The sequence below is a fragment of the Phodopus roborovskii genome, unplaced genomic scaffold (genome assembly GCF_943737965.1).
Source record: "Phodopus roborovskii unplaced genomic scaffold, PHOROB, whole genome shotgun sequence".
Taxonomy (NCBI): domain Eukaryota; kingdom Metazoa; phylum Chordata; class Mammalia; order Rodentia; family Cricetidae; genus Phodopus; species Phodopus roborovskii.
Window position 1 is genome coordinate 17,949,826 of NW_026126549.1, and position 26,300 is coordinate 17,976,125.

The 26,300-nt window shown below is 38.3% G+C and overlaps 1 protein-coding gene across 1 annotated transcript in view; it reads right to left on the reverse strand.

Moving 5' to 3' along the window:
• The window catches only part of Fbn2 (fibrillin 2), a 187,646-nt gene that overhangs the window by 69,916 nt on the left and 91,430 nt on the right, over positions 1-26,300 (reverse strand). Inside the window, exons 12-20 of the mRNA XM_051200751.1 lie at positions 21,467-21,586; positions 20,484-20,609; positions 19,355-19,477; positions 17,621-17,743; positions 13,634-13,786; positions 11,676-11,729; positions 9,582-9,707; positions 6,776-6,901; positions 2,001-2,120 (exon numbers count right to left, since the gene is read on the reverse strand). Of these exons, the coding sequence (XP_051056708.1) occupies positions 2,001-2,120; positions 6,776-6,901; positions 9,582-9,707; positions 11,676-11,729; positions 13,634-13,786; positions 17,621-17,743; positions 19,355-19,477; positions 20,484-20,609; positions 21,467-21,586 (1,071 nt within the window). The remainder of the gene's footprint in view (positions 1-2,000; positions 2,121-6,775; positions 6,902-9,581; positions 9,708-11,675; positions 11,730-13,633; positions 13,787-17,620; positions 17,744-19,354; positions 19,478-20,483; positions 20,610-21,466; positions 21,587-26,300) is intronic.

The following is a 26,300-nucleotide window of genomic DNA, read 5'->3' on the forward strand; positions in this document are numbered from 1 at the left end:
GAAAGTGATGGACAGAGTTCCTTGCAGAGTTCCTTGCAAATAGTCTACCATGAGCAATAACAGTGGGCTCCAACAGCAGGGAAGCTGCTGCTCTTTTATGTCCATGGGAGCTAGGGACAAGAATGAACGCAGACCCAGGACAAAGACAAGGGACACAGGTCTGGATTATAGGGCACTATGGAACTAGAGCAGAACAACTTGGAAAAGGTGAACCAAATACATTGTTCTGCCATACTAACCACGAGAGAAGAGTCTTCGAAACACAAAATCACGATAATCTTTAGTATATCTGAAGGATTAACTCAAACTCTGTAACTATTCTTAGTGCCCAATGAAGTCACAGATGGTCTAACTTTAAATTAGTAACCACAAAGTAGAATTTTCATTCCCTAGTGACTTAGACCCTGTCATTAGAGGTGGTAGGGTAATAATCATTGACTAGATAGCCCCCATTGAAAACATGTTCAAGGCAAGTTGGAGAAAAGGTGCTTGCCAACATGCCTGGTGACTTGCATTCTATCCTGGAATCCCTGTGGTGGAAAGAGAAAACCAATAGAAACCCTCAAATGTTATTACAATGAATGAAAAACGTAAGACTGGCTGGGGAAATGTGGTGGTATTTAGTTGTTGGCAACTGAAAGAACGATTTTATGATTTGGGCATAAAACGTCTTTGTTTCACTAATAACTATATAACTATAAGGACAAAAGGCTAAGACGATAAAAGTCTATATGATGAAACAGAAAGGAGGATGTCTTTGATGCTCAAGTGGTATACAGATTGCTTTCTAAGACTAATGCTGAGTTCATTTCCTTTATATAAATAAAAATAACTCCATCTTAGTTGGATATTGTACATTAGCAGAAATATTTCTGCCTTGCAGATCTAGCCCCACACCCTAAAACTGGTAATGAGATTTAAAAAAAAAAAAAAAATGGAGCCCTGCTCCAGGCACGTGGCAAGTGATTTTTGAAAGGAAAGCCCAGCAGTGCTCAGATTTTAGTGGCCATGTTTCACTAGGAAATGAACTCATGAGTAACTCCAGTGAGGGTTCCATTGATCATCTTGACCTCGGTCATTTCTAATTAAAACAAGTAAGTAAGCTAGCACCCAACTCTTTATGGAGACAATGATGAAAATACTGGTATCTTTATTCAATCACCAATTCATTTTGTCTAGATACAAACAAGAACCTGCCCTGTGTAAAGTTTCCTTTAAAGGTGGACATTAGGTAGCCATGAGGATGGTGGCTACCATGAGGATGGATGCCGCTAGATATAGGCAGAAATAAATGAGGCAGACCTTTCCCTTATACATTTTTTTCCGAGATCAGACTATGTTGCTCTGAATATGTTCTGTGTCATTACCAAGACCTGGTCTTGAGCAGGCATGGTGGCCCCAGCCTGTGATCCCAGGATCTGTGAAGCTGAGACAGAGAAATTGTGAATTCCCAATCTGCCTGCTCTGCAACAAGCCCTAGGCCAGCCTGGGCTATACATCAAAGTCCTATCTTGGAACAAAATCAGAATAAAAGAACTGGCCTTAGAAGTTTTGAGTCATATTATTATCCCTAGAATTTTTCCAAAGCAAAAGAACGACTTTATCTTTTTCTTTGGAGCCTATCAACTTGTGATGGATGAGAGAAAGGAAAATACTAAACTCCCTCCATCCATGCGTTCATCTTTAAAAATCTTCAAATTCTTGTCCTGTGAACTGAATCCAAATTCCATCATGTCTTTGATTATGACAGAAGGTTTAAAGATCTGAGATAGGGATTTGACGGTACCCGTGCCTAAAGCATTTGAAGGGTAAGAAATGTATCTATACGGAAATGCTTACAAACACAGCATCACATATCTACTGACATGAAAGGGGGGCATTCCAGAAGGGAACTGCTTAAAAGCCTGCCTAACTTCTGCTCTTCTGCTGTTGGTTGTTTCCACCATAAGAAGGCTGAGGTGTGGGATGACCTTCACAGGAAATCCCTGTAGGAATCTCACCGATGCAAACGAATCCTGTGGAACTGAGCTTGCTGCCGGGCGAGCACTCACAATGGAAAGAGCCGAGGTTGTTCCTGCAAGCCCCGTTGACACATGGGTTGCTCTCACATTCATTTACATCTACAATCCAGAAGGAAAAGATTCCGTTAGAGCTGCCGTGTGTTTCTGGAAAATATTATTCCAGCAAGCCTCTCTATGCCAGAATGTCTGGTAAACTTGGCTCTTATAATTTTAATATGGTCCTACAAGGCCTAAAGTGAGTGGGGGAATGAAGACATGTGTTCTACAGCATGGATACACATCTATCTGCCTGGAGACTTGGTAGGACCACAAGGAACAGTCTATTTGGAAAAGAGCTCAGTATGGGTCCCTTCTATGACTGTAACTACAATAGCTGATTTGGTTTGAACTTGAAATAGGTTGTAACTCAGGTGAAATCCACATGCACAACAAAGGTTGATTATAGTTCTGTGAAGTTTGAAGACAAAGGCATACCAGCATTGGTTTCAATTCTGAACTCCTAGAGGCAAATCAAGAATCAAGGACTGGGATATTCATCCCGGCTACAGAACTCTCCCCAATCACCATCCACCACTCCCTTTCCCAAGGCCTTTACAAGTTACATGATTACTTAATGAATCACTTTACACAATTAACGTTGCTAAGACATAAATTAGGAAAACTAGAGCAGGAGATGGGTAGGGGTATTATTTGATGGTAGAGCATATGCCCCAGGCCCTAAATTTAATCTCTAGAGCCATTAAAAATACAAAGAGAATAAATTTGATTGCACTCAGCAGGACTCTGTGAATACTGCTATTAGTTTTAAATCAAATCATATACCAGCAATATAAGCAATTTCTGTTGATGGCAAAAGCAAACAGAATCACAGTATACCTACATTTTCAAGAGGTATCTAAGAAATTCTGAAAGTTATAAAGTTAAATAGCTTAACACATGAGTGAATAAAAGGTAAAAACAGGTTTCAGTTAAAATATGAACCATAGCATCAAGGACAGTTTCCATATAATCCAATTACTCAGCTACAAAGGCCACCACTCAATCCCATCTCACCTTGCTTAATTATTCCAAACACAGCAATGTATGTCAACACTTTTAGGTTAAATAGTAGGGTTTCTGAGATTCCAAGAAGACCTTCCCCTCTACACATATCTTTGGATTTAATACAGACACTTCATTTCTTTAAAGTATTGGAGAAGAGTTGTAAGTAAAGCTAGAAGGCTCTAATTCCCATTGCCAGCCAATGGGTTAAAAATATCATCTCAAATATCTATGTACAAACAACGAAGACATGCCAGCATAAGGAGGGAAATATCTTGGGGGCTTAAACCATAAACAAAGAACTGTAGGCAAATAAGGAATGCCAAGAGCAAGTTGGTTATTCAATACTAAGTGGTCAGCCCTGAAAACATACATACAGATAACATAAATGGACTGAGCCTGTTATATTAATATATTTAGGCACACACACAACAAAGAAATAGAGGCCATGAACTTGAGAGTCAGGTACATGGGAGGAGTTGGAGTGAGAGAAGAGGAGAGACAATTATATAATTATATTGTAATTTAAAAAAAAATCTATGTAGAGAGCAATTACTGCCACTTTAGAATGCCTAAAGTTATGCTCAGGTATAATTTATCTCTTGAACTATAAATTACTGGAGGAAATACAAGTGCATTTTGCTTTCAGGTTGCTTGCAACAGAAAGGGACTTCTTAAAAGAGAAATACAAATACTAATAATACATTAATTCCAATGTAAGGCTTTTTAATAAAAACAAATATTCTACAACATTGAAATTCTTCCATGAGAATGCAAGCGCAAGAGAAACTAGATGATTAGGAAGTAGACAATCCATCCGAGGGCATCGCACATTGAATTATCCAATTAATTCCTTTGTGAGAAGAGTCTCCCAAAAGAGAAGTGCTCGTGTCATAGTTATACAAGTAGCCATTTTGAAATAAGCAATGGCCAACTCGAACACTATAAACACATACAGTGACAACTACAAATATATCAACTATTTAGTTTTCCCTTAAATACAATGTTTTTTATGGTATAAATGTCATGGAAGCAGAAACTGAAACAGTTCACTGTACATTTCTGGAAATAAACTTCAAAGCACATCTGGTTTACATTTAACTAGTTATGTCACTGGAAACACAATCTAAGCCACAGCACTTGATGTAAAAATTTTAACTTTCACAGACTTCTAGCTCCAGCAAAATGAAACGATTTTTTTTTTTTTGGAACCTCAGCCTAAAATACAGAGGAACTACTTCTTGTATATTGGTGCTGTTGTTTATTAGATATTTAAATTAATCGATTGAAAACATGAGTTACAAATAGAGTAAGCGAACAGAGAAACTTGCAAAGACTCTGGTACCCATTCTTGGCCTATCCCATGGAAATCATCTCAGGCTGACAATCTTGACTGTGCCCAATGGTGGAAGTAAGGAGACTCAAGGAGAGAAAAGATGAGAGGCCCCGGGGTCTGCACATAAAGTTGGGGGAAACTTTAGATGAAAAGCAAAAAAAAAAAAAAAAAAAAAAAATACTTGGGTCAAGTTTCCGGGATAACTGATTTTTATTTTAAATTTCCACCAACATCATAAGGTTGGAGCGAAACATTTTTCTATCATTTCATGAACTTCTTTCCTATGGATGACAGATAAGGCATGCCCGTATCAAAGGAAAGACTAATGTTTATTAAGAACAAATGCTCTTTGAACAAAATAAGCCAAGACATCTCTGCAACCTTCCTTGTTGGCTGATTTGCCACTGAAGTACCTTAAAATTTATGTGACTAGCCAACATTTTGCTACTAAATGTCATTCTGTCTTTTACCTGTTTGGTAGTTCACCTATCAGTACCCTTCAGTTCCATCTCCATCTTTTACTTGTTTTGACAGTTCAGTGTACACAGGACCAGATCCCAACCACTTGGTTCCCACTCTTTTCCTCATGCCCTCACCAGCGGGGTGTGGTTGCATGTAACAGATGGGAAACAGGATCTTAATCATCAGTAGTTCTGAGCTAATCGAGATGACATCGCATCTACTCTTTCTTTTTAGGTTTCCTGACATTTAGACATTAGACCCTTTAATAGAGAACTGAATTGGTAAAAGTGATAAATGATGGAACTGGGATTGATATGTAAAATAAAAAAAGTGATAAATGCAGCTGAGGTGTGAATACACAGGAAAAACAAAAAATGTTAGAAACCCCCTTATCTCACCCCTTTGTAGTAACACACAGATAGACACAGACACACAGACACACAGACACACACACACACACACACACACACACACACACACACGGAAATCTGACTGACAGTCTTTTCTTGAGAGTGTTGAAAGAAAATAGGTGTTAGGAGTGAGGCTGGAAGCCAGAAAATAGAAACATCACAAGTATTGTTGAGGAGCCTGAGTTTACCAACAGATGCTCCTTATTCTTAGGGAACACCCTGACCATCTGTAGAGAGCAGAAGACAAGCACTCCAACCTGGGACAGATGGGTGTGTCCTGTCAGACAATAAAGGAAACAATTACCTCCGCTAAGTTTAGGAAAATGTGATTTTATGTCAATGATTATCTCCCACACCTTTGGTTAATTATTGCTTTTCAAAGGTCCCTCCAACTCAACCCAGTCTTAGAACTGTGCTTTGTAATTGCATTCCATTGGCTTCAGCTGAGACTTTTGTGTTTTGGCATCTTGTTCAACAGTCCTAACTTGCCTCTATCCACAAGAATGCTTTGAAGTTAAGAAGATGAAGAGAGGATGCTAACATCTATTTTTTTTTTTGCATAATAGTGTTATTGCACTTTTCCTGAGGAAGAATTGTGCCCACAGAAAAGGAAAGGGTTATTTTGTAATAATTAATACTAACTTTCTTAAAACAAGCTATTATTTGGAAGCAGTAGCTGGATTCGAGTATATTATAGGAGTCCTCTGCAGGCCCACATTGTAGAAACCAAAGGAAGACAATGGATGGTAGTTAAGAAACAGATTATACTGAAACAGAATTTCAATTAAGATATCAAGTCATCCCTGAATGCACTCATGTCATAGCCCGAGTCTCATTGAAAACAGAGACTTCCTTTGGCTTTGAACTTGGTTAAGCAATTTGCACCACAGAAACTCAGGGCATAAAACAAGAGGTTTTAAAATGGTGACCTAATTTGGGTCTACAAACCCAAATGATATACTTCAACTTGTCAAACGGAAAGGATAATTTCCATAGGCTATGTATTTCAGTGAGGAATTAGTTTCACATCAGCTCCTAATACTTTTCTGGGTCAAGACTTTGACAGTATCAACCATCCACTTCATAATGAAGGGGCTGGCAGCTGAGTGCTGTTGGGATGCAGGTTTGTAGGCTAATGTGTCACAGTCCTTTTGTTTTTTTTTAAAGGGTAAACCAAGTGAACAAAATCAGGAATTTTATTTAAACAAGTGAAATAATACGACTCTTTTTGTTGGTTTTTCCAAGTGCTTGCTGATATTCTATGTGAACAGAACAAACCAACGGTGTTTATAAATTGTGTTTATATGAATGCCATTTCCAGAACTTTCAAATCAGTGGACAGAAATCATAAAACAGGGAAGACATCGGCACATGCACACACTCGGGCACTCACGTGCGCACACACGTGCTTTGACGACACTCCTTCGCTATGACTGCTGCTGATGTATCTTGAGGTGCTTCCTGGGAAGCACTTGAGGTGCCAAGACAAGGAAGATAGCCCTTACCTTCGCAGGTCTCTGTCTCTGTCCGGAACACATAGCCAGGGGGACATGTGCAGCTGTAACTCCCTGGGGTGTTTCTGCATAGGCCATTGTCACAAAGCAGCCTGTTTACTAAGCACTCGTCAATGTCTGCAAATAGCAAAAGAAAGGAGGTGGGCATGGTAAATGGCATATCACACAGACCACCTACATTTCATTTTTAGTGGTTTTGTCCCCCACTCAGTATCTTTATGCCACACTACAGCAAACACACCCAGTGCTATTCAGATAATACCCTCTTACACTGGTGGATGCTTTTAAGATCTTCCAAAGCCCTTGGAAAATGTGTAAGACTTAGCAAGGGCTCATTCTTTGTTCTCCTTAGTTACCTTTCCCCCATTACCTAAATGTGATTATGTTAGGCTTTACGTTTAAAGCACCCATAAAATATGCCAGAAAGTTAAACTCATTTGTCAGTAAACTTACACATGACAAGAATATGGTGTTCTTCATTTTTCTGATTAAAATTGCAAGAATGCATTAAGTGTCTGTTATCGAAACATCTCCGATTATGTTTTCAGTAAAGAAGAGGAGTTACTAGGGGAACATTGTTGATGCATGTTGCACATTCCTCTAGCCATCCAGAATGGCCCAGAGAAGATGGCTTAAAACCTGCAGTTCAAAAGTTCACATCAACTTTATCTCACTTTATTTTATTTGGAACAGATCTCACTATGTAGCTTCGGCTGGCATCAAATTCACTCACTGTGGGTTGAGATTACAGGCACTGACTTCTTATCAGCAAGTGTAGTTACCAAGAGGAAGAAATAACTATACTTGGGGATAAAGAGTTCCTTTTGCTTAAAGTGACATTTTTCCTCTTGCAAACAGATGCCCTTTGTCAAATGATGTAGTGTCACCCTCACAACACTGAAAGCAGGATCAGAAAGTGATTCCACGTATCATCATCATAGGCATTGTTTTCTTTGAGTTTTCCCCACTCAGGATGCTCTGTTTTGCTCTGATTCTGACTTCTAATGTGTATTTTAAAATTAGAATTGTATAAACCTAGTTACTTTTCTGCAAGGGTGTAGTCCCTCATATTATTATTTTTTTTAAAGAAGGGATGAGGTTGGAGGGTGTGGGAGAGTAGAAAGTGGAGGGGTGGGTGAAGAAGGAGCTGGGGGAGGGGCAAGAGATGTAAGATCAAAATGCGTTATAGTCACATGTGAAATTCTCAAAAAATTAGACACATGTTAAAAAAACAAAAACCTAATCCAGAATAAGGTGTTCCTGAGGTTGAGGACTTGGATGTGTTTACTGAAGGACACAGTTCAATTCTACGAGAAATGGGTAAGAAAATAATGAGTCAAATACTTGGTGGGGGATGTTTTTTATTTTACGAGTGTGAGTATGTGCATTGCCTGAATGCATGTACATGCACTATGTGCATACAGTGTCTGTGGACAGCAACACAGGGAATCACATTTCCTGAAAACTGGGGTCACAGATAGGTATGAACCACTATGTGGATGCTGGTAACTGAACCCTGGTCATCTGGGACAGTAGTCAGTGCTCCTAGTTTCTTCAACATCTCTCCAATCCCGTCATCTATAAATTTTAACAAACACCGCACATATGCAAAATGTGGTAGCTGTGCCACCTGGATTCTGAGTGGGAATGTTCACAGAATTTTCTTGGTTTTAAAAAGGGCCCCACCCACATGCTCATTTGGAAGTGCCTTTGCTTCTGCTAAATAAAAGATGGTTTGGTTTGCACTTATTTATTGAGACAGGATTTTTCAGCCTGGCTGGCTTGGGACTATGATACCCATTGTGTTTGAATTCCTGATCCTTCTTACTCCAAAATTATGGGATTTTAGGTGTGTGCCACCACCCTTAGTTTTTGTGGCGCTGAGGATTGAATTTAGGGCTTTCAGAGTTCTAGGCAAGCCCCCAGCAACGGTCCCAAAGTCCTGGCCTATTTGTCTGCTTTTAGAGCTGTTCGATAATCTTTAGCTGCTACTGTTTCATGTATGTGTACAGTCTATTTAAGTATATAATAATAAGAAAGTAATTTAAGTCCTTCTGTATATATCTTAAACTCAAGATCAAATGGGTATACTAAGTAATAAAATCATTATCAGAAACACAGAATATTAAGTTTCTTTACTCATAATCATTAACTGCTGGGTTATAAAAGACATTAAAGATAACTTGTAAATATTATGGAAAGCTGCAATAATTATCATTTTATGAAATTGGACTCAACTGTTCTGTGGGACAGTTTTGATTCTGTCCAGTCTCTTGAATATGTAAACTAATAAAGCACCGGGCTGGAAATCACCGTATCTTCCTCCCTTTCCTTTTGTTGAATACAAATTACAAATGAGTTTTTTGCACATTCTTTTATAAGTTATAAAAGGGATAGCCTTTCTCAGCTATCATATTTAGTCATCTAGTGGTTTCGTGATGCAATCAAGGTTCCTCCAACTTGCAACAGGGCACTTTCCCTACTTACTATTATCAAATGTGTTAGCTTTTGAAGTCCATACCTCACTGAAAACATTTAGGATTATGATAACTGCAGAGAAGCAGTAGGTGAATAATTCATTGACATTCACTCATTTGGGGAAAAGATTATCTTATGTAGACAAGTACCCCAACAAATTTGATGCTGTGTTGTGGAACTCATTTCTAATCCTTTTGTATCAATCAAAGGCAGTGAGAGAAGCTAAGGGATTTCTAGTTTTCATCATTAATTGCTGTTTCTTCTCTTATGTAATTAAACAAGATGAGTGGCTCTTGTACATGTACCACCAGTAACTTACCAATGCAGTTTCTTCCAGAAGCATCTGGTTCATAGCCACTATTGCAGTTACAGCGGTAGCTACCCCTTAAGTTTTCACAGATCCCATTGGCACATATGTCAGGGTCCAAAGCACACTCGTTGATATCTGCAAGGAATGGAGCATGTTTAACATTCGCAGACACCTGTTTGTTGACAAGTTGACAATGAGGAGCTTTTGACGTGTAAAGTATCTAACTTTGAAAACCTACAGTTTGCCTTTTAGAAAGAAGGAAATAAAATAAGAAAACAAAACTGAAGAACACAAGACACTTCACTGGCCAGTCAAGAGGAAAAAAAATGAAAGGAGCTAGCATCCAAATAATCAAGTCATGTAGTATGTCTCTATTTTTGACAAAATTAATAAAGAAAATTTATAGGCTGTTGGCTCAAAATACAAAGGAAAACTCAATTTAATAGGTATTATAGTCATCTAATTAAAACATAGAGATTTATTGGCAAGGCCTGTGTGATTTTATAGGCACAGGATGCTCTTGCTTTGTTCTCATATTTAGCAATTACTTAAGTAATAGGATACATAGTGCTTGTCATTGTTCATGAGTTAGAAAGAATCCAGAAGACACTAGAATATGGCTACTTAACAACTCCAGTGATTTACAGCAAGCCACAGTCATGACTACTGCTTGTCCCGGGCCAGTGGCACCTTAACTCCAGTGAAACAAACATGCAATTCCCAACAGGCAGTGGGTTCTGGTGGGAGGCTATTGACAGGGACTCACCAAAACAAAGCAACAACAAAATAATGTGGTGCAAAAATCCTATTTTGTTCATTGTGAACAAAGTCTTATGATGACTGTTCATAGGAATTGGAAAGGATCAGCTAGCCAGAACATCCCTATTATCCCAGCCCCTGGGACAGGGAAGGTGAATCAGGAATTAAAGGCCAGCCTGGGCTTCCTGACACTGTCTTAACAAAGGAAAAAGAATTAGAAAGACCGCCTTAGAAACTCCCTGCTTATCTACCTCATTTTTACACGTTGTATCTGGGAAAGTATCCCAGTAAAATTCTGCCTCTTTCTTTGGTTTCAGACATTCATTTAAAACTTAACACTGCCTGAAGATTTAGTCTTCTCAAGCATGGTCACAACCCTTCACACTTGTAAACACGGATGCATTTGCTTCTCCATCAGAGTTTTGTTAAAACATAGCACCAAGTTTGAAATAAGAAAACATGAATGAATTTACTTCTGCAGTTGGACAGAAACATTTCAGTGGTTTTTAAGTATAAATGAGCTTAGTTATTTTGGGACAGTATATGGCAGACTTGGTCCATATAAAATATCCCTTAAAGACAGGTATTTTTCTAGCTGTTAATTATTTGGTGTAGTGCTTTTACATATAAAATCATGGATATTGTTAGTAAAATTCTCAGTAAATTAACAGATAAATACCTGTCACATGTGAACAGTCACATGTGAAATTCCACTTAATGTCATCCTACTTAACAATTATTCTCTGGAAGGTGGGTCAGCTTTTCCAGCTCCATTTGAGCATTTTCAAAGTAAATATAACTGTATTCATGTATAGTAGAATATTATTTTAAGATGAGTGACTTTAGTTCATGTTGTGGTTGTTTAACTCTGTGAAACTGTGAATCTTTGCCTGTCTAAAACACCTGCTGGTCCAAATAAAGAGCTGAACGGCCAATAGTGAGGCAGGAGCATGGAAAGGTGGGGCTGGTAAGAAGAGAGGATAAACAGAAGGAGAAATGAGAAGCAGCAAGAGAACAAAAAGATGTCATCAGGAGCTAGCCACCCAGCCATTGGCTACACAGCAATCCACAGCGCAAGAGTTAGATTTACAGATGTAAGAGAACAGCAAAAGCCCAGAGGCAAAAGATAGGCGGGATTATTAAAGATAAGAAAAGCTGGCTAACAACAAGCCAAGCTAAGGCCAGGCATTCATAACTAAGAATCACTTGGGAGCTGGGTGGTGAGCCCCTCAAACAGCCACAAGAGTAAAAAGAAGAAAGAACATTACACACAACATGTAAGATAACCCGGAAGCTATATCTTTATATTTTACCCTCATGAGACTGAAAGTTGAACAGAATTACCTCTTCCATCCACAGTGATGCCTACTCCACTGCTACAAAGGCCATGGAACTCAGCTGTGTAACGACAAAAAAAAAAAAAAAAAAAAAAAAAAAGAAAATGTTAAGCCATGCCCATGCCACACTCAGTCATTAACAGCAATGGAAATAGAAAAGCTAAAACAAGCTTGCTTCATTCAGTCATTAGCATAAAAACTTACTTAAATTCAATTTAACACCAAAAAAAAAAGAAAAAAAAAACCCACTGTTTTCTAAAACATAAGTACTTCAAGAAATCTAAAAATCATGGAAAAGTATAAGAAGTGTAATTACTTGTAACCATGGTTCGGGGTGACCTCAATATATTGTTAAGTGTTTGAAAATTTCTCATATGCAACTTTAAGACATGTGGTCTTGTTGTCTTTGTCTTTTTTTTTCCATGACAACATGACGAGAGTCAAAACTTCTGTCATCCTATTTACCAAACACCAGGTACTTTCCATTTTACATCCAATAATTAATCTAATTGTCAAATAACACCAGCTAGAAACCATTTTTTCTTCTTTCTTCTGCTCCTGACAAAGAGTAATGAAGTAATTTGCCCAAAGCCACTGAGGTGAGTAAAGAAGGCTTCGATCTCAAGAGCTCTGTCACAGATGTGTCACTGTCAAAGCCCCATTTATTAGAGCATCCATATTTTATTCTCAGGTATATGGAGGAACTATATTTACTCATCAGTCTCTCATTAATGTAGTCGGGAAAACTTCAGTTTATGCTTCTTGAATAATTAAATTTTTTTTTTGGAAGTAAAACTTCTCCAAGTTATGCTTCCTTTGATAACAGCCTTCCCTGCCCCCAGAGTACTCATCCACCTGCCATTTAGGAGTATCTGTTTTGGTACATCTTCCCATCACAGAAAAAAATTAATTGCCTACCGCTTCCCCAGTCTGACAAATAAAATTGTCACTTCATTATCATTTTTGTACCAGACATCTTTTCATGTGGAAAGCTACCATGTATGTGCATTCTCCTTCGCAAACACCTGTGTGAACTAAACTTTTTTCTACAGAGCCTTTCGACTTTCCTTACTGATTAATGCAAGTTCCTTGAAGAGTAAGGGATGGTACATGAAACACTTTCAGTTTAAACCTCTGTTTTAATACCTGATAGAACTTTAGGATACTTCACTTACTCTTTTTTAAAAAAGAAAACTTCACATTCAGTGATTCGTGATACAGTAAGTATTTTTTTTTCTTTTGAAGGCTTGAACAAGCCATTTAAGATTTTCACCAGAACTCAAAACCCATCAACTTTGTGGGAAGTTTTCTATCTTCCACATGGACTGAGAAGTAACTAAAGGTGCCCCTCTCTGCTGCACTCAACCCAAAGCACCAGGCAACTGTCTGCTTCATCCATTGTGTTTCCCCTGCTCTCTGTTCATGACCCTTTCAGAGTGCCGGTCACACTGCACTCACTGTAATTTGTGTTGGCTGCCTGTGAGCTCAAGTATCTTCAACCAGAAGAAACAGCAGGGCGTCTGTTTACTTTTGAACCCCACTGTACTTATTTATATTCCACAGAGGCTATTGAAAGTATGAATGAACAAGAGTCAACCTTGATGGTCCTTGGACTTAACATCATAAGGTGTCAAGATTTTTAAAAAGTCAATCAGATTGTCTTGTATTTATACACTTAATAATGCCACGTATATGTCAAGGTATTTTATATTCTCAATAACAACACAGATCAATGGAACAGAGTGTAACATTTCAATATAAAGTCTGTGCAGCAATCACAGCTGTATGAGCAAATAGTTGCTTTTCACTGTGGGTTCAGCAAATACATGCACACATTCTGAAATTTCTGACTACACCAATGCAAACTTGCTTTTTCTTCTTCAATTCAGAATAAGGGTAAAAGCAGCTATAGTCTTTGGACAAATTCTGCTGCTGAACTTCTAGGTTCTTACTACAAGTGAATACCTGAATTTTTAGCAGGGCAAGGCTGGCAGGGCTCTCCAAAGCCATAGTCTGGATTAGCACAGCAGCATTCAGACTTGGTCACTGCTCCGGGGAAAGGACGAACACACACTCCCTTCTTGATTCCGCCATAGCAGGTACTACGCATGTGCGTGTCTAGGGGAAATGAACAGATGGTAAGAGAGACAGAGACTGTAAAATGGAAGGCTTCTTTAACCTAAGAGGCTACCACAGCGGGAACTTCCAGAGAACACCTGCCATTCCCTCTTCTTTTGCAGATTTCGTCTCTTCAAAGTTGAGGAATGGACAAATGCTTGTAGAGTAAGGGGACAACGGAAAACATATCAACAACCATGGTGTCCAGCCCTACCCTGTGCCACAGAGGTACACAACATCCCACATGTTCTCAGAGGGGTTTCATTGGCTAAGAACACCACTTTGAGCTTTAATCTCGGAGCTGTCCTAAGCCACAGTCAGGCACTTAACTCTTGGTTCTATTGGAGAATTTCTAAAGAGCAGTGGAAATAAACTGTCTTCAAGTGACTGGAGTGTTGCCTACAAGACTGATTGCTTTGACCTTTTAAGTTAGAACATCTTTCTTTTCAATTCTCAGGATGCTCTTGGTGACCATGATTTTTATTTCCGATGTTCAATTAATAGTTATGAGGAAAAATTAGCTGAGTATGGTAGCACACACCTTTAATCCCAGTACTCAGAAGTCAGAGACAGGCAGATCGTTGTGAGTTTGAGGCTAGCCTGGTTTACAGAGTGAGCTCTAGGCCAGCTACATAGAAAGACCCTGTTTCAAAAGAAATAAACAAACAAATAAGAAAAAGTAAAATGACCATTCTGTCTCTGGCACTGTATTGGGTGGTTATGCAGACATGATCTCATGAAACAGTCAGGTTACCAACTCTAGTGTTGAGGAAGGCTATGTAAATAGGTCAAAGTAACAAGCTCTCAAAGGCCCAAGTGTGACTTCCTAGGTACCGCCTCTTGCCACTATGTCCATCCACGCCTCTAGATATCCTACTTTTCTTGATTTCCTCACTCCTGGACCTTATGAAATACGTTACAGTTTTATGAGGCAGTAACTAATTAACTATTTAAAAATTCAGAACATCTTTAAAGTCAGAGAAGAAGCATAATTCAGTAAAAGAGCATGGTAATTTCACCAGAGATAGTTAACATTGTTTACAAGTTGTTGGAAATAATTGTATCTGTTTCTTAGAGTGTGTCTTTTAATGTTTTCTTAGGTCCTAGCAGGTTCATTTATTTGTTCTTTAATCAACAGAGCTAATGTGGAAAGGGGCTTCTGGGAGGGCGTGTATCTTATGCAAAACCACAGAACTGGTAAAGAAAAGAACATAACTTTTAAGAAACAAAAATGCTGGTGTTTGGAAACTTGATGAAATGTTCTAAAGCTAGTGTTTTAAAAAGCCCGCTGAAAAAGAAAATTTAGTTGAAAACTCTCTAATAGCAAGGCAAACTTTGAGATCCCATCTTTAAGATATAAACAAATTAATGACCAATCCCTCATAAATGTTAAAAATCAAAGACTTATCTGTCTACCTACCTCTGTATCACCTACCTATTGATTTATCTATCTATCATCTATCATCAACATCATCTAATTATCTAACACTTATGAGAATAATTTTTAAGCGTATGTGTGTGTGTGTGTATGTGTATAATCTTGGTTATAAATTGAGTTTCTTTCTCCTCAAATCTCGTCAAGAGCAAAAGAATCCCATAGGATCCCTGGAAGGGCTTTTTATTCAGTCCTGCCTGGAAGGTTTAACAGGCAAGTCCAGGGCTATGGTGCCCATTGTATGAGTGAGGAGCAAATGGTAGAAGAATGTCAGCTTTGGGTCAGAGGATGTTATGTCTATGGACTGGATCACATGAAGAGGGGGCCCATTCAGCAGACACACAGGGAAGAGTTGGCTTTAAATATTTGCAAAGCTGGGAAATCTTGAAGCCATCCCAAGGCAGTTCCAGTAACACAAAGAATTCCTGCTTTCACCATGCAGCCTCTTCCCCTACACACAACACCCTCCCCCATTGAAGAGCTGAGCTTGGAAGGGAATTTGTTATTTAAAACACCACTTGGAATAGTAGTAACTATTATATGCTAGTGAACATTCTAATTTCTAAATTCAGATTATTATCATTAAATTAAATTTTCATAGGATTTTATTGTTACCTAAAAGTTAAGTTATGAAATAGTCTGAGTTTTCTTCCTTCATTATGGGATTCACTTTGTCTACTGAAAAAAGAAACTAAAAAATAAAATTTAAAAGGATGGGGATGGTATAGAAACATAAGTTTTGTCTCTTGTTTACGCTCTGCTTGTGAGTCATGGCTCATTAGTATACTAATTAAAGCCATAGCTTAATTTTATGGAAGTAAAAAAATCTCAATTATTATAGAAAGAAAGATATAATTAGAAATCTATGTTAAAGAGCCAATTCAGATAACTCGTAGAACTGATTTTGTCCTTACACAAGAAGGGATGGCTCCCATTGTTTATTGGGTGGACTGAAGAAATCCACCACTGAATGAGAATAGCAATAAAATTTTCCACCCAAACAATGTCCTCCCATTTCAAAAAGTTGAAATCACCACAATGCTGAAAAATTCACAAAGGCATTCTAGTGATTTCTGATAGGTTCCCTGCATGTGGATAAGAGAATGAAGCCTTGGTTTTGAATATGTATTTCATGAAAAATGTTCATAAATTGGCTGCTTGTGATAAAAATAATTACTCCTTCCTAAGCCAGCTTTATGTTCACTACAAAAAGCAACCAAGTATTCGAAGGCAACTGAAAATATTTCAGCTCTCCGCACAGGAAGGAGCTACATTCTTCTGGCTGCTATATTTGAAATTCCCCTGAACAAAGTGCTGACACTCTGCAGGCTGAAGTGCAGCCTTGCCTGGACAGAGGATGAATCTGAAAACAGATGACTTCCATCTGCCGACCCTTCCTTGTCCCTCCTTACCCCTCCTGGGATTCAAGAGTTCTAAGTAAAAAATTAACAACTATGGTGAAGAATTTCCTTTCTCTCAAAAGTACAGTTTTCAAAGCAGGCTTGCTGTTTTCTGGTCTAAGTGGAAAATCAGGAGGTGCAAAACGGCCAACTCATCCTTGAAGTTTCACAAAAGCACTTGTGAAATTACTGTATTGTTCTAATTTCTCTCCTCTCCCTGTTATTGCAGCATTATGGCTGAAGTTGTGAAGAGTCCAGAGCATCTCAAAAGTTCTGCGTGTCTTTTCAAAGTCCAATGCATGATCATTTTGATTCATTTTCATGGCATCCACTCAACAAATATTTCCAAAAGGAATTCAGAATGGCTCAACGTAAAATATATATTTAGTCTTCCATTTTCCCTTCAGTAGTTGATGATGGTGAGGAATAATCCTAAAAACTTCAAGCTTTAGCTAGCAGTACACTCCTATGGCACAAGTAACTTACTACTCAAGCTTTGTAAGTAAGCGTTTACATGAATAATCTCCAATTTCATATCTGTTATAATTAATAATAACACAAATTCCCATTGAATTTAGAACTCTGTTTCTTTGTATACCATCAGAAGCTTTGAAAGGAGACAGTGTGGGAATCTGATTTTTACAACAGTTTTATTAAGATATAATGTACCAGCTATAGCGCATTTACACTCAGAATTGTTTTTTAGAACATTTTCATGTCCTTTAGTTATCATTTTCTTCTCCTGAGCTTTCTGCCCTAAGCAATCACATTGAATGAATGAAGATTTGCCTATTCTGCACATTTCCTATAAATGATATCATACACAAAATGGCCTTTTTTGTGACAGACTCCTTTCACTTGGTGTATGTTTAAGCCTTAACTGTGTTTTAGCATGCATTCTGTTTGTGATTGAATATTACTTTTGTGTGGAGATATATCCTACTTTAAATTTTTAGAGATCACTTGGGACCATCAGGCCGTTTCAGAATGCTTACTTACCAACACACACACGTCCATCTACTCCCACAGCCAGGCCAGGGGGACAGTCACAGCGGAAGGATCCTTCATTGTTGATACAGTGCCCGTTCATGCAGATGCCTGGGGTCTGGCATTCGTCAACATCTGCCCAGAGGGGGACAGAAGCGGGTCCATTACTGAGCCGTAGACTTTGATTGTTAAACTGGTCTATCCTACCAGCCTTTGAACTGAGTAACTTGTAGAATAATATATAAAAAAGGCAACCGATCTTCTATAAAAATATAGTCCTCTCATGAAGATTTTTGTAGAAGGCTGATTAAAATCTACTGTATTCATTGATGGAAAAAAAAGTCTCATGACATCTATTATTTACTTGATAACCTTGTTTACTACTACTAATATCTAATTCAAATTAAGTGAAATAAACATCTACAAATCTATGATTAATTTTTGCAATACTTTCGCACACAGAAATAGATTCTGTTTGGACATTAAACTCAACATTTCATATGCACAAAATAAGCTGAGATATTCCTTGCCATTTTCAGTTCACTTGCATTTATCTAATTCTGCCCAACATTAAGTGGTTTCTCAAAAGCAGAAACACACCAGACACAGAACTGTAAGTTATGGCCATTTCAAGACATGTAGAGTCTAACATTTGTAATAAGAAATATTGAAGAAAGATGATTTCCAGAAGGGATGCATAGGTAAAGTCATCTTTATATATGTATTTAACTTTCCGAAGAAATCCTGAAATAAAGTTCTAGACTGTCAGTAAATGCTGCATGATACAGACATGCTGGTACCCTACCCTGTGTTAAATCACAGTCAACTGCCTTTGAGATATCAGGTCAAACCTATAACTAACTTTTCCATTTCATCGTGTATCCCTCCCCATTTTTTTTTTTTTTTTTTTTTTTTTTGCAAAGTCAAAAGCTATTCATTATGTATAAACTTAGTCCCTCTTTATATCCCTCTTGTCCTGGAATTTCAATGAAATCATAGGAATTGGTAATGAATCTTTCTTTATTCAGGTGGATTGGTGAAACTGAAGACAGAAAGCATTTGTTGAGTAGATTTCCTCTAAGGGAGGAAACAAATAAAAAAAAAAATAAAAGCTTGCTTCGAAGATGAAACTGCAAAATGGGTTCCATGTTACAAAGTTCTGCTTGTGAGTATGAACATCATATGGTGTCATATATTTCCAGGAGGTCTTTATCTTTATTATTAAAAGTATCTCTAGGACTTTGTCACCAAAATGGCTTTGTAAACAAAATTGATAAAGAAAACATAAAGAAGAATTAAATTAAGATCATAAGATCATGATGTTTCCAAATGACCTGAAGATCAATGCTCAGGAAAAGATGTGATACCGTGACCATAATGAGTGACCTTAGAAAAATGCATGCCTGGGAATGTATAAAAGGGGAACTTTTACAAGGTTTTTGCTTACTCTTGTTCATTTAGCCAACAAGCAGGAAGAAATTATTACTGTCCTTCAGACTCGCTAAAATCAATCTGCCATTCCCTTAAGTTTTGCTATACCATTGTTGCTTTGCAAAGACACTGTTTCTCAGTTCACAGTGTCTTTTTTTCCTTAGGAAGCTTTATACATCCGCCTTGATGAACTGGCAAGGGATATGAATAACATATAACTGAAGTCAGGAAAATGGAATTACTCTTGCATGATCAACAGATAACAAAGGGATGGTTCCAATCATGGTGACTTTCTTATCACACAGTTGTACATACCTGTGCAATAACGACCATTTGGAGCCAGAACAAATCCTGGCTTGCATATGCACTTGAAGCTACCATCTTCATTGATGCACATTCCATTCAAACACATGTTGGTAGTTGTACATTCATCATGGTCTATGGCAGAAGACAGAATGACTTTGACCCTGGCATCATAAGAACTGAGTCTCTCCTTCTACGATCTCCAGTCAAAAGTACCTCATATATGAATCCCGAACTTGTGGGTACGATTTCACTTTTTAAAATCATTTAGCTTTTCCTTTGAGATTATGATAACATTATATCACTTCTCCCTTCCCTTCCCTTCCCTTTCTTTAAACCCTCCTTTTCTGTCCTTCAAATTCATGGCCTCTTTTCCCATTCATTGTTGATATTCCTGAACACATAAATACAACCTACCCAGTCTATATAATGTTGTTTTTGTGGATGTGTTTTCAGGGCTGAACATTTGTTCATTTCACTTTTCAAAACAAAAATGCCTAGTGCATGAACTCAACAGTGTGAAGAGTAAGAGGGAGCTTCGATGTGATGAGTGATACATCTTATGCCCAGTTGCCTTGAAAACCATGTAAACACCAGTGGCGCTTTGTTTTCCCCAAAAGATAACTTGGTTTAAGAAGGGGTTAGGTTTGCAATGGAATTAAAGTATGGTCAGCCTCACTGCAGGTGAAATGACCTGGGCTTTCCTTAGTGAAGGCGTAAGCTCCACATCTCTGTTGGCATCTATCGCTCAGTTAAACATGCCGATCAGTGACTCTAGGTATCAATATTGCAATATTCTCCCAAATTCAGGAGGCTTCTCCTTCTCTACCCTGTCAATATTATGACCCTGGTACCTAAAACACAGCATGTTGCTGAAGAATAATTGCTCCTTATAGTTTATATGTACCGCAAAGGAAAAATGTAAAGAGTCATAAGTCAAGAGTTGTAACATTACTAATTAATTCTATCACTTTACTTCTATAGTTATATACATTCATACTTTATTTACCTAAGTCATGTGACCAGCTTTCTTTCACACATGAGATAGGGAAGTCTTTGTGGAAATCACATATATGGTTCTAAATAAAAATATATATTCTCGAAAATTCGTTTCCAAGGGAGGAAAAAATGAATTCCATACCGACACAGTTTTTTCCATCTGTGGTTAATTCAAAGCCAGCATTGCAAATGCACTGGAAAGTTCCATCTGTGTTCACGCAGCGGCCATTTTTACAAAGAACTCCATTCTGGATGCACTCATCAATATCTGGGAAGATGAAAGAGAGACAAATAGTATTCATTTTTAAACATGTTGATAAAAAAACCAGTAAGATAATGCATGAGATCTGAAATATTCACTATGTTTTTACACATGATACCCAGGATTTTGCTGCTTTCTCGGCAAAATTTTCATCTCTCACTTCTTGCATGGTGAGCAATTTCACAGACCAGACAGTAGGTGAAGAGGGAACAAAAGAGAGAAGGAAATGGGGTTGCAGTGAGCTTAGGAGTAGGTAGGTGGAGTCTGCTTTGGGTATAATAGAGGACCTCAAAAGTCAGAACCCAATGCTGGGTAAATGAAAGAAGCTGCAGGTTTCCTGGTCAAGAGCACTACAATAACAACTGCAAGAGAAAGTCTATTCAGGCAACTCACTATCCATGGATGACAGGAAAGGAAAAGGGCAGCAAAGTCATCTGATAAGTGGATTCGGGGAAGAATCAGCAGCGAGGTAGGTTTTGGATGACAATGGTGATGGGTGAAACAATGAGACTGTGAATACAGACATGGCATGATTTGGTCTTGGACTGTGGGTGGGGCTCAAAGGAAGCAGTAGTTGAAAATGACTATAAATCTAAAGCTCAGTGAAGGGGAATGCCGACATTACTGGGATAACGGAAGCTATGCTGTGTGGGCAAAGAAGCAGAATAGAGGGTTCTGAAGACAGATACTACATTGCCTGGGTTATGTATGCACATAGTGCTTATGTTTAAAGGGACATTCTCCAAGGGCATTATAAGACAAATCCACAATATAGCACTGATGAAGTGATTCATGTCCTGTTTTAATAAGTTTCTTTTAACTTCAACAGCCTTGCTGACTGTTTCACAGAAACCCGGCTTTACCAATGCATGCTTGCTTCGTAGGAGTCCTCTGGAATCCAGCGTGACATTTACAGTAATAGGATCCAGGTGTGTTAACACAATCTCCATTAGTGCAGGGATTTGATGTGCATTCGTCAACATCTGCGAGCAGCAAAAGAAACCATTACAGACATCACTCAATTTGTGGAAATGTTTGTTTAAAGTACATTTAGACTCCCAAACTTGAGAGAAGGCCAGCCGGTGGTAATAGTCTAAATAGCGGAGTATTTATAAATGAATGAAAATTCCTTTCCTCAAGTACACACAGAGTCCAATGTGAAGATTTATAAAAATAATGCTTATTGGAGAGTACTATAAAATTTTCTTTAATCAGGAAATAATATTTTTTTAAACTGGAATAATACCCAGTGATTAATGGCATAAGCCTTGAAAAGCAACAGACTATAACACTCAGTAACTACAGCAATCTAGGCAAGATAATAGCTTAAGGCCTTAGACAATGACATGAGAACAATGAACAATGAATGGTTTCTAAAGACACACACACACACACACACAAACACACACACACACACACACACACACACACACACACGCACGCACATGAACACTACATGTGGTCAATTCAGTTAGTTTTGAAGAATGGGACTGATGGACTACGGGCTTTTTTTGTTACTGTGTTGGGGGCTCATCTATATAAGCACAACTAGGTATTCACCGAGGCTTTATTTTGTAGTAACAAACATAAAGTATGCAGACAATGAAAACTGATTTTAAAGTGATGTGTTTCTTTTTTTTTCTCAATTAACTTCAGAGGATTTTTCTCACAGAAAAAAAATTTTATGCAATTACTATCTGATCTGAGAGATGAAAAACAAACAAACAAACAAAACGAAAACAAAAGGTTTTCATGTAACTCCTGAGGCTCAATTAAATGTGACTCCATTACAGAAGCTTGGGTGTGTAAAACCAAGGACTAGACTGACAATTCAGGCCAGGCAACCCCCAGGGAAATCGCTTGTGCCAATGTAAGTTGAATTTATCTTCCTTTAGCAATGCACACTACATACTATTTGAATGTGGGCACATTAAAAGAGCTGGTGTGGTGGTTTGCCCTCTCAGGTGCATGGAGAAGCCATTAGCATTGCCATTTTAGCCAAACTGAAGAAAAAAACAAGGCAATCAACTTGCAGGGTGACCATTTTAATAAACAGATGTCTCTTTCCACAGATGTTCTTGCCACAGGACTGCTCTCTCTCAAACACACCAGCCTCGCTTATATAAACCTTCAGATGGAGTGCAATTAAACCCTTTCTGCTAAAAGAAGGGAAGGCAAAACAAAACCTCATGGTGAATAAAATTAAGACAACAGAATCTAACAGGATTAAATGCTTTTTCAATTCATTTAAAGGCCCCTTCAGCCCATTAAGACTCACTTACATTGATACTTTGGGTTGATAACATCAATTCTACTGAGCCAAAGGAATGAAGCAGAGTGGGGAGAGAGAGAGTTTAGAGAATTAGCAAACACACAAGGTATAATCAGTGCACTTTCCACTATGAATTAGCACCTCCAGCTTGCAGTGCTGAAAATCACTTCGTTTATCGAGATGTACATTATTGAAGTCCAACAATTAAAAAGCATTCACAGATGTATCTTGATGGAAGCCCCAGTGTAAAACTGTTTAAATGAAGAACAGAGAGACCACACACCTAACTTCCTCTTTCCAGGTAAATGGTCTGGGAAGCCATGGCAAACTTGAAGAGTCTACAGTGGCACCTCAGCATGTCTTTCTCCCTTAAGGACCTACACCCAAGGCTTATAGTTGCCATGACAACTTCTTCTGCTACATACATTCAGTGATATCAAAGCTGTCTCCTTGGTCTTCAAGGGTCCTGACAACAGACAGGCTGTTATCTGTTCATTTATTTTTATTTCTTCATTGGCAAATTAATTAAATTGCTCTATAATTCCAATTACCTTTTAAACCTGGTTTGTTGCTTTTTTGTTTAATAGGATTATGATTTGTTTTGTTTCTGAGACAGGATTTCTCTGTGTGTAGCTTTGGCTGTCCTGGAACTAACTCAGGACTTCAGACTTGCTAAGTCCAAAAGAGAAACCTAAACAACATATTCAGATGCAATTTTCAGTACCTGTACACCACCATATGGGACGGGGTTGTGTTTGTCTCCAGTGGTTTAGGACTTGAGCAGAGAAAAGGAGATGTGCTGAGTACAGCTTTTCCTAACTGCCCCCAAAGAAATCCTGATTTATCCGGATGGCCATGCTCTTGTAGAGCCTGCTTCTGAACTAGAGACCTCCCATTGTCTTACTTTTCATTGTCGTCCCACCGGCTATGACTCTAAATCAAATAGATGGAATTTAGGAACTCAGACCCTACAAGACTACTTTTTAAGTGTGTGAGAAAATGGCTTATAGCCAGGTATGGTGGCGTATGCATTTACTCACAGCACTCTGGAAGCAGAGGCAGGGAGATCTTTGTCAGCCTGGTCAAAATAGTGAGTTCCAGGGACAGAGGGACACAGTGAGACCCTGTCTTAAAAATATGAAAAGGAAAAAGAAAAGAAGAGAGAGATGGGGAGGGGACAGGGAGGGGGAGAGAGAGGGAGGGAGGGAGGAGAGGAGAGGAGAGGGAAGGAGAGGAGAGGGGAGGAGAGGGGAGGAAGATGATAGCCTTTGAGCTCACATATGGTTCAGGACAAAGTTGAGGATTCTCTATAATAACTATTCTCAAACTCTAGTCTATGGGCTCCTACAAGTCACTGAGATTTCAGGAACACGATTTAAAAGTTCTTGTTTGTTTGTTTTTTAATTGGTTTGCTTGTTTTGGTTTTTTTTTTCCATTTTCATTTGAATACGTCACTGCCTTTTTCACTGTGTTGGACACTTTCTGTGACAGGGAAAAGCAATGCTTATTCCTGAGTATAAAGAAAAGTCACATTGCCAAGGACACACAACACAGTAGAACAAAGAGAAGTCACGCTCAGCAAAGAGCATCATTTGTGACAATAAAATCTTACCATACTAGACCCTGAGCTGTGAGCATGCTTCCTAAAGTCTCTTAGGAAAGTAATGCACACTACACACTGTTGCTGACTGAAGTACCACATTGTCTCAGAAATGAAAGGTTGCAATATTCTTTGTAAGCCTTGTTTTTATCACAGAGTACTATTTTTACTTGAAGATGAGCTGACATGTAAATTACAGTTTTTCAAATGTGTGAATTTGTATGACATTTTCTTGAAGAAGAAAAACAAGAACCTGTCCCTTAATGGAAATTAAAAAAAAAAAAAAAAAAAAAAAAAGTCTAGTTGATGCTGAAGATAAAATCCCAGGATTAAAGTGGGAGAATTAAAAAAAGACTACTGCTAATTTTTAAAAATTTAACAGTCTCTAATGAGTCTGAAGGCAACAACGTCAAATGTGTTTTTAATAATGATGAAATATCTTGATTATGGAATAACTTGTTACACAGGGAGCCATTATATTTCCGGTGACACCCAATGCACATTGAAAAATTCACCTAATGTATTAAACAGGCTAGTGGACTCATCACAACACTCAGAATTTGTTGATGCTTCCACATTGCAGGTAAGCTCTAAGAATTACTGCTTACTGGCCTTGAATGGAATAGTGGAGAAGATCCACAATTATCTAAAAGGCCTTCAAAACATCCCTCTCCTTTCTCAAGTATTAATCTAACTTCAAATTAAGTTTAATTGTATTTTTCAATTAAAGCAACCTATCACAGCTGACTAATACAGACACAGATGATCTCAGTTTTAATTTTTGCTTTGGAAAGTTTCCTTTATTTTAGAATTTAATATATATATATATATATATATATATATATATATATAGCTTACATTGATATGTCATATTTATATTATTGTTTAAATTTGCTTCAAAATTTATCTTTATATTCAATTATGTGTGTACATGTGTGTCCATGTCTGTGTATCTGTGTGAATGTATGCCACCTGTATGTGAGTGGTTATGGAGACCTGAAGAGGGTGTCAGATCCCTTGGGGCTAAAGTTATAGGCTGAATGTGAGCTCCCTGACAAGGATACTGGGCACCAAATGCAGGCTCTATGCAAAAGTAGGAAGTACTCTAAACTGCTGAGTCATCTCTCTAGCTCCTGTCGTTATATTATAAAAGATTTTATTTATGCTATTCTCTCTGTATGTGCATTCATGTATGCAGGTGTGGGTAGAGGCCAGAGGTTGTTATCTGTGGTGGTTTGAGTGAAAATGGCCCCCATAGGCCCATAGGGAGTGGCTCTATTAGGAGGTGTGGCCATGTTGGAGTAGGTGTGGCCTCATTGGAGGAAGTGTGTCACTGGGGATGGGCTTTGAACTTTAAGAAGCTCAGACTAGGCACTGTGTTACTCTCCAGCACCATGTCTGCCACATGTCACCATGCTTTCTGCCATGATGATGATGGACTAAACCTCTGAACTATAAGCCAAGCCCATTTAAATGTTTCCCTTTATAAGCATTGCCATGGTCATGGGGTCTGTTCACCAACAGAAACCCTAAGACAACATCCCTGTCTTCCACAATTACTCTCCTTCTTCTTATTATTTTCACTTTGGAGGCAGGATATCTTACTGAACCTGAATGTCCCTGACTGGCTAGAGTGGTTAGGAGGTCTCACCATCATCCTGTGTCTGCCTCCACATTGCTGGAAGTACAAGTACATATTCCTCTGAACTCAACTTCTCATGCTTACAGAGTTAACACTATCAGCTCTGTCATCCCAACAGCCCTCTGTCTTTGTTAGATACAATCCTTCTGTGTCTAAGAAGTTAATGATCGTTGGCCATGGTGG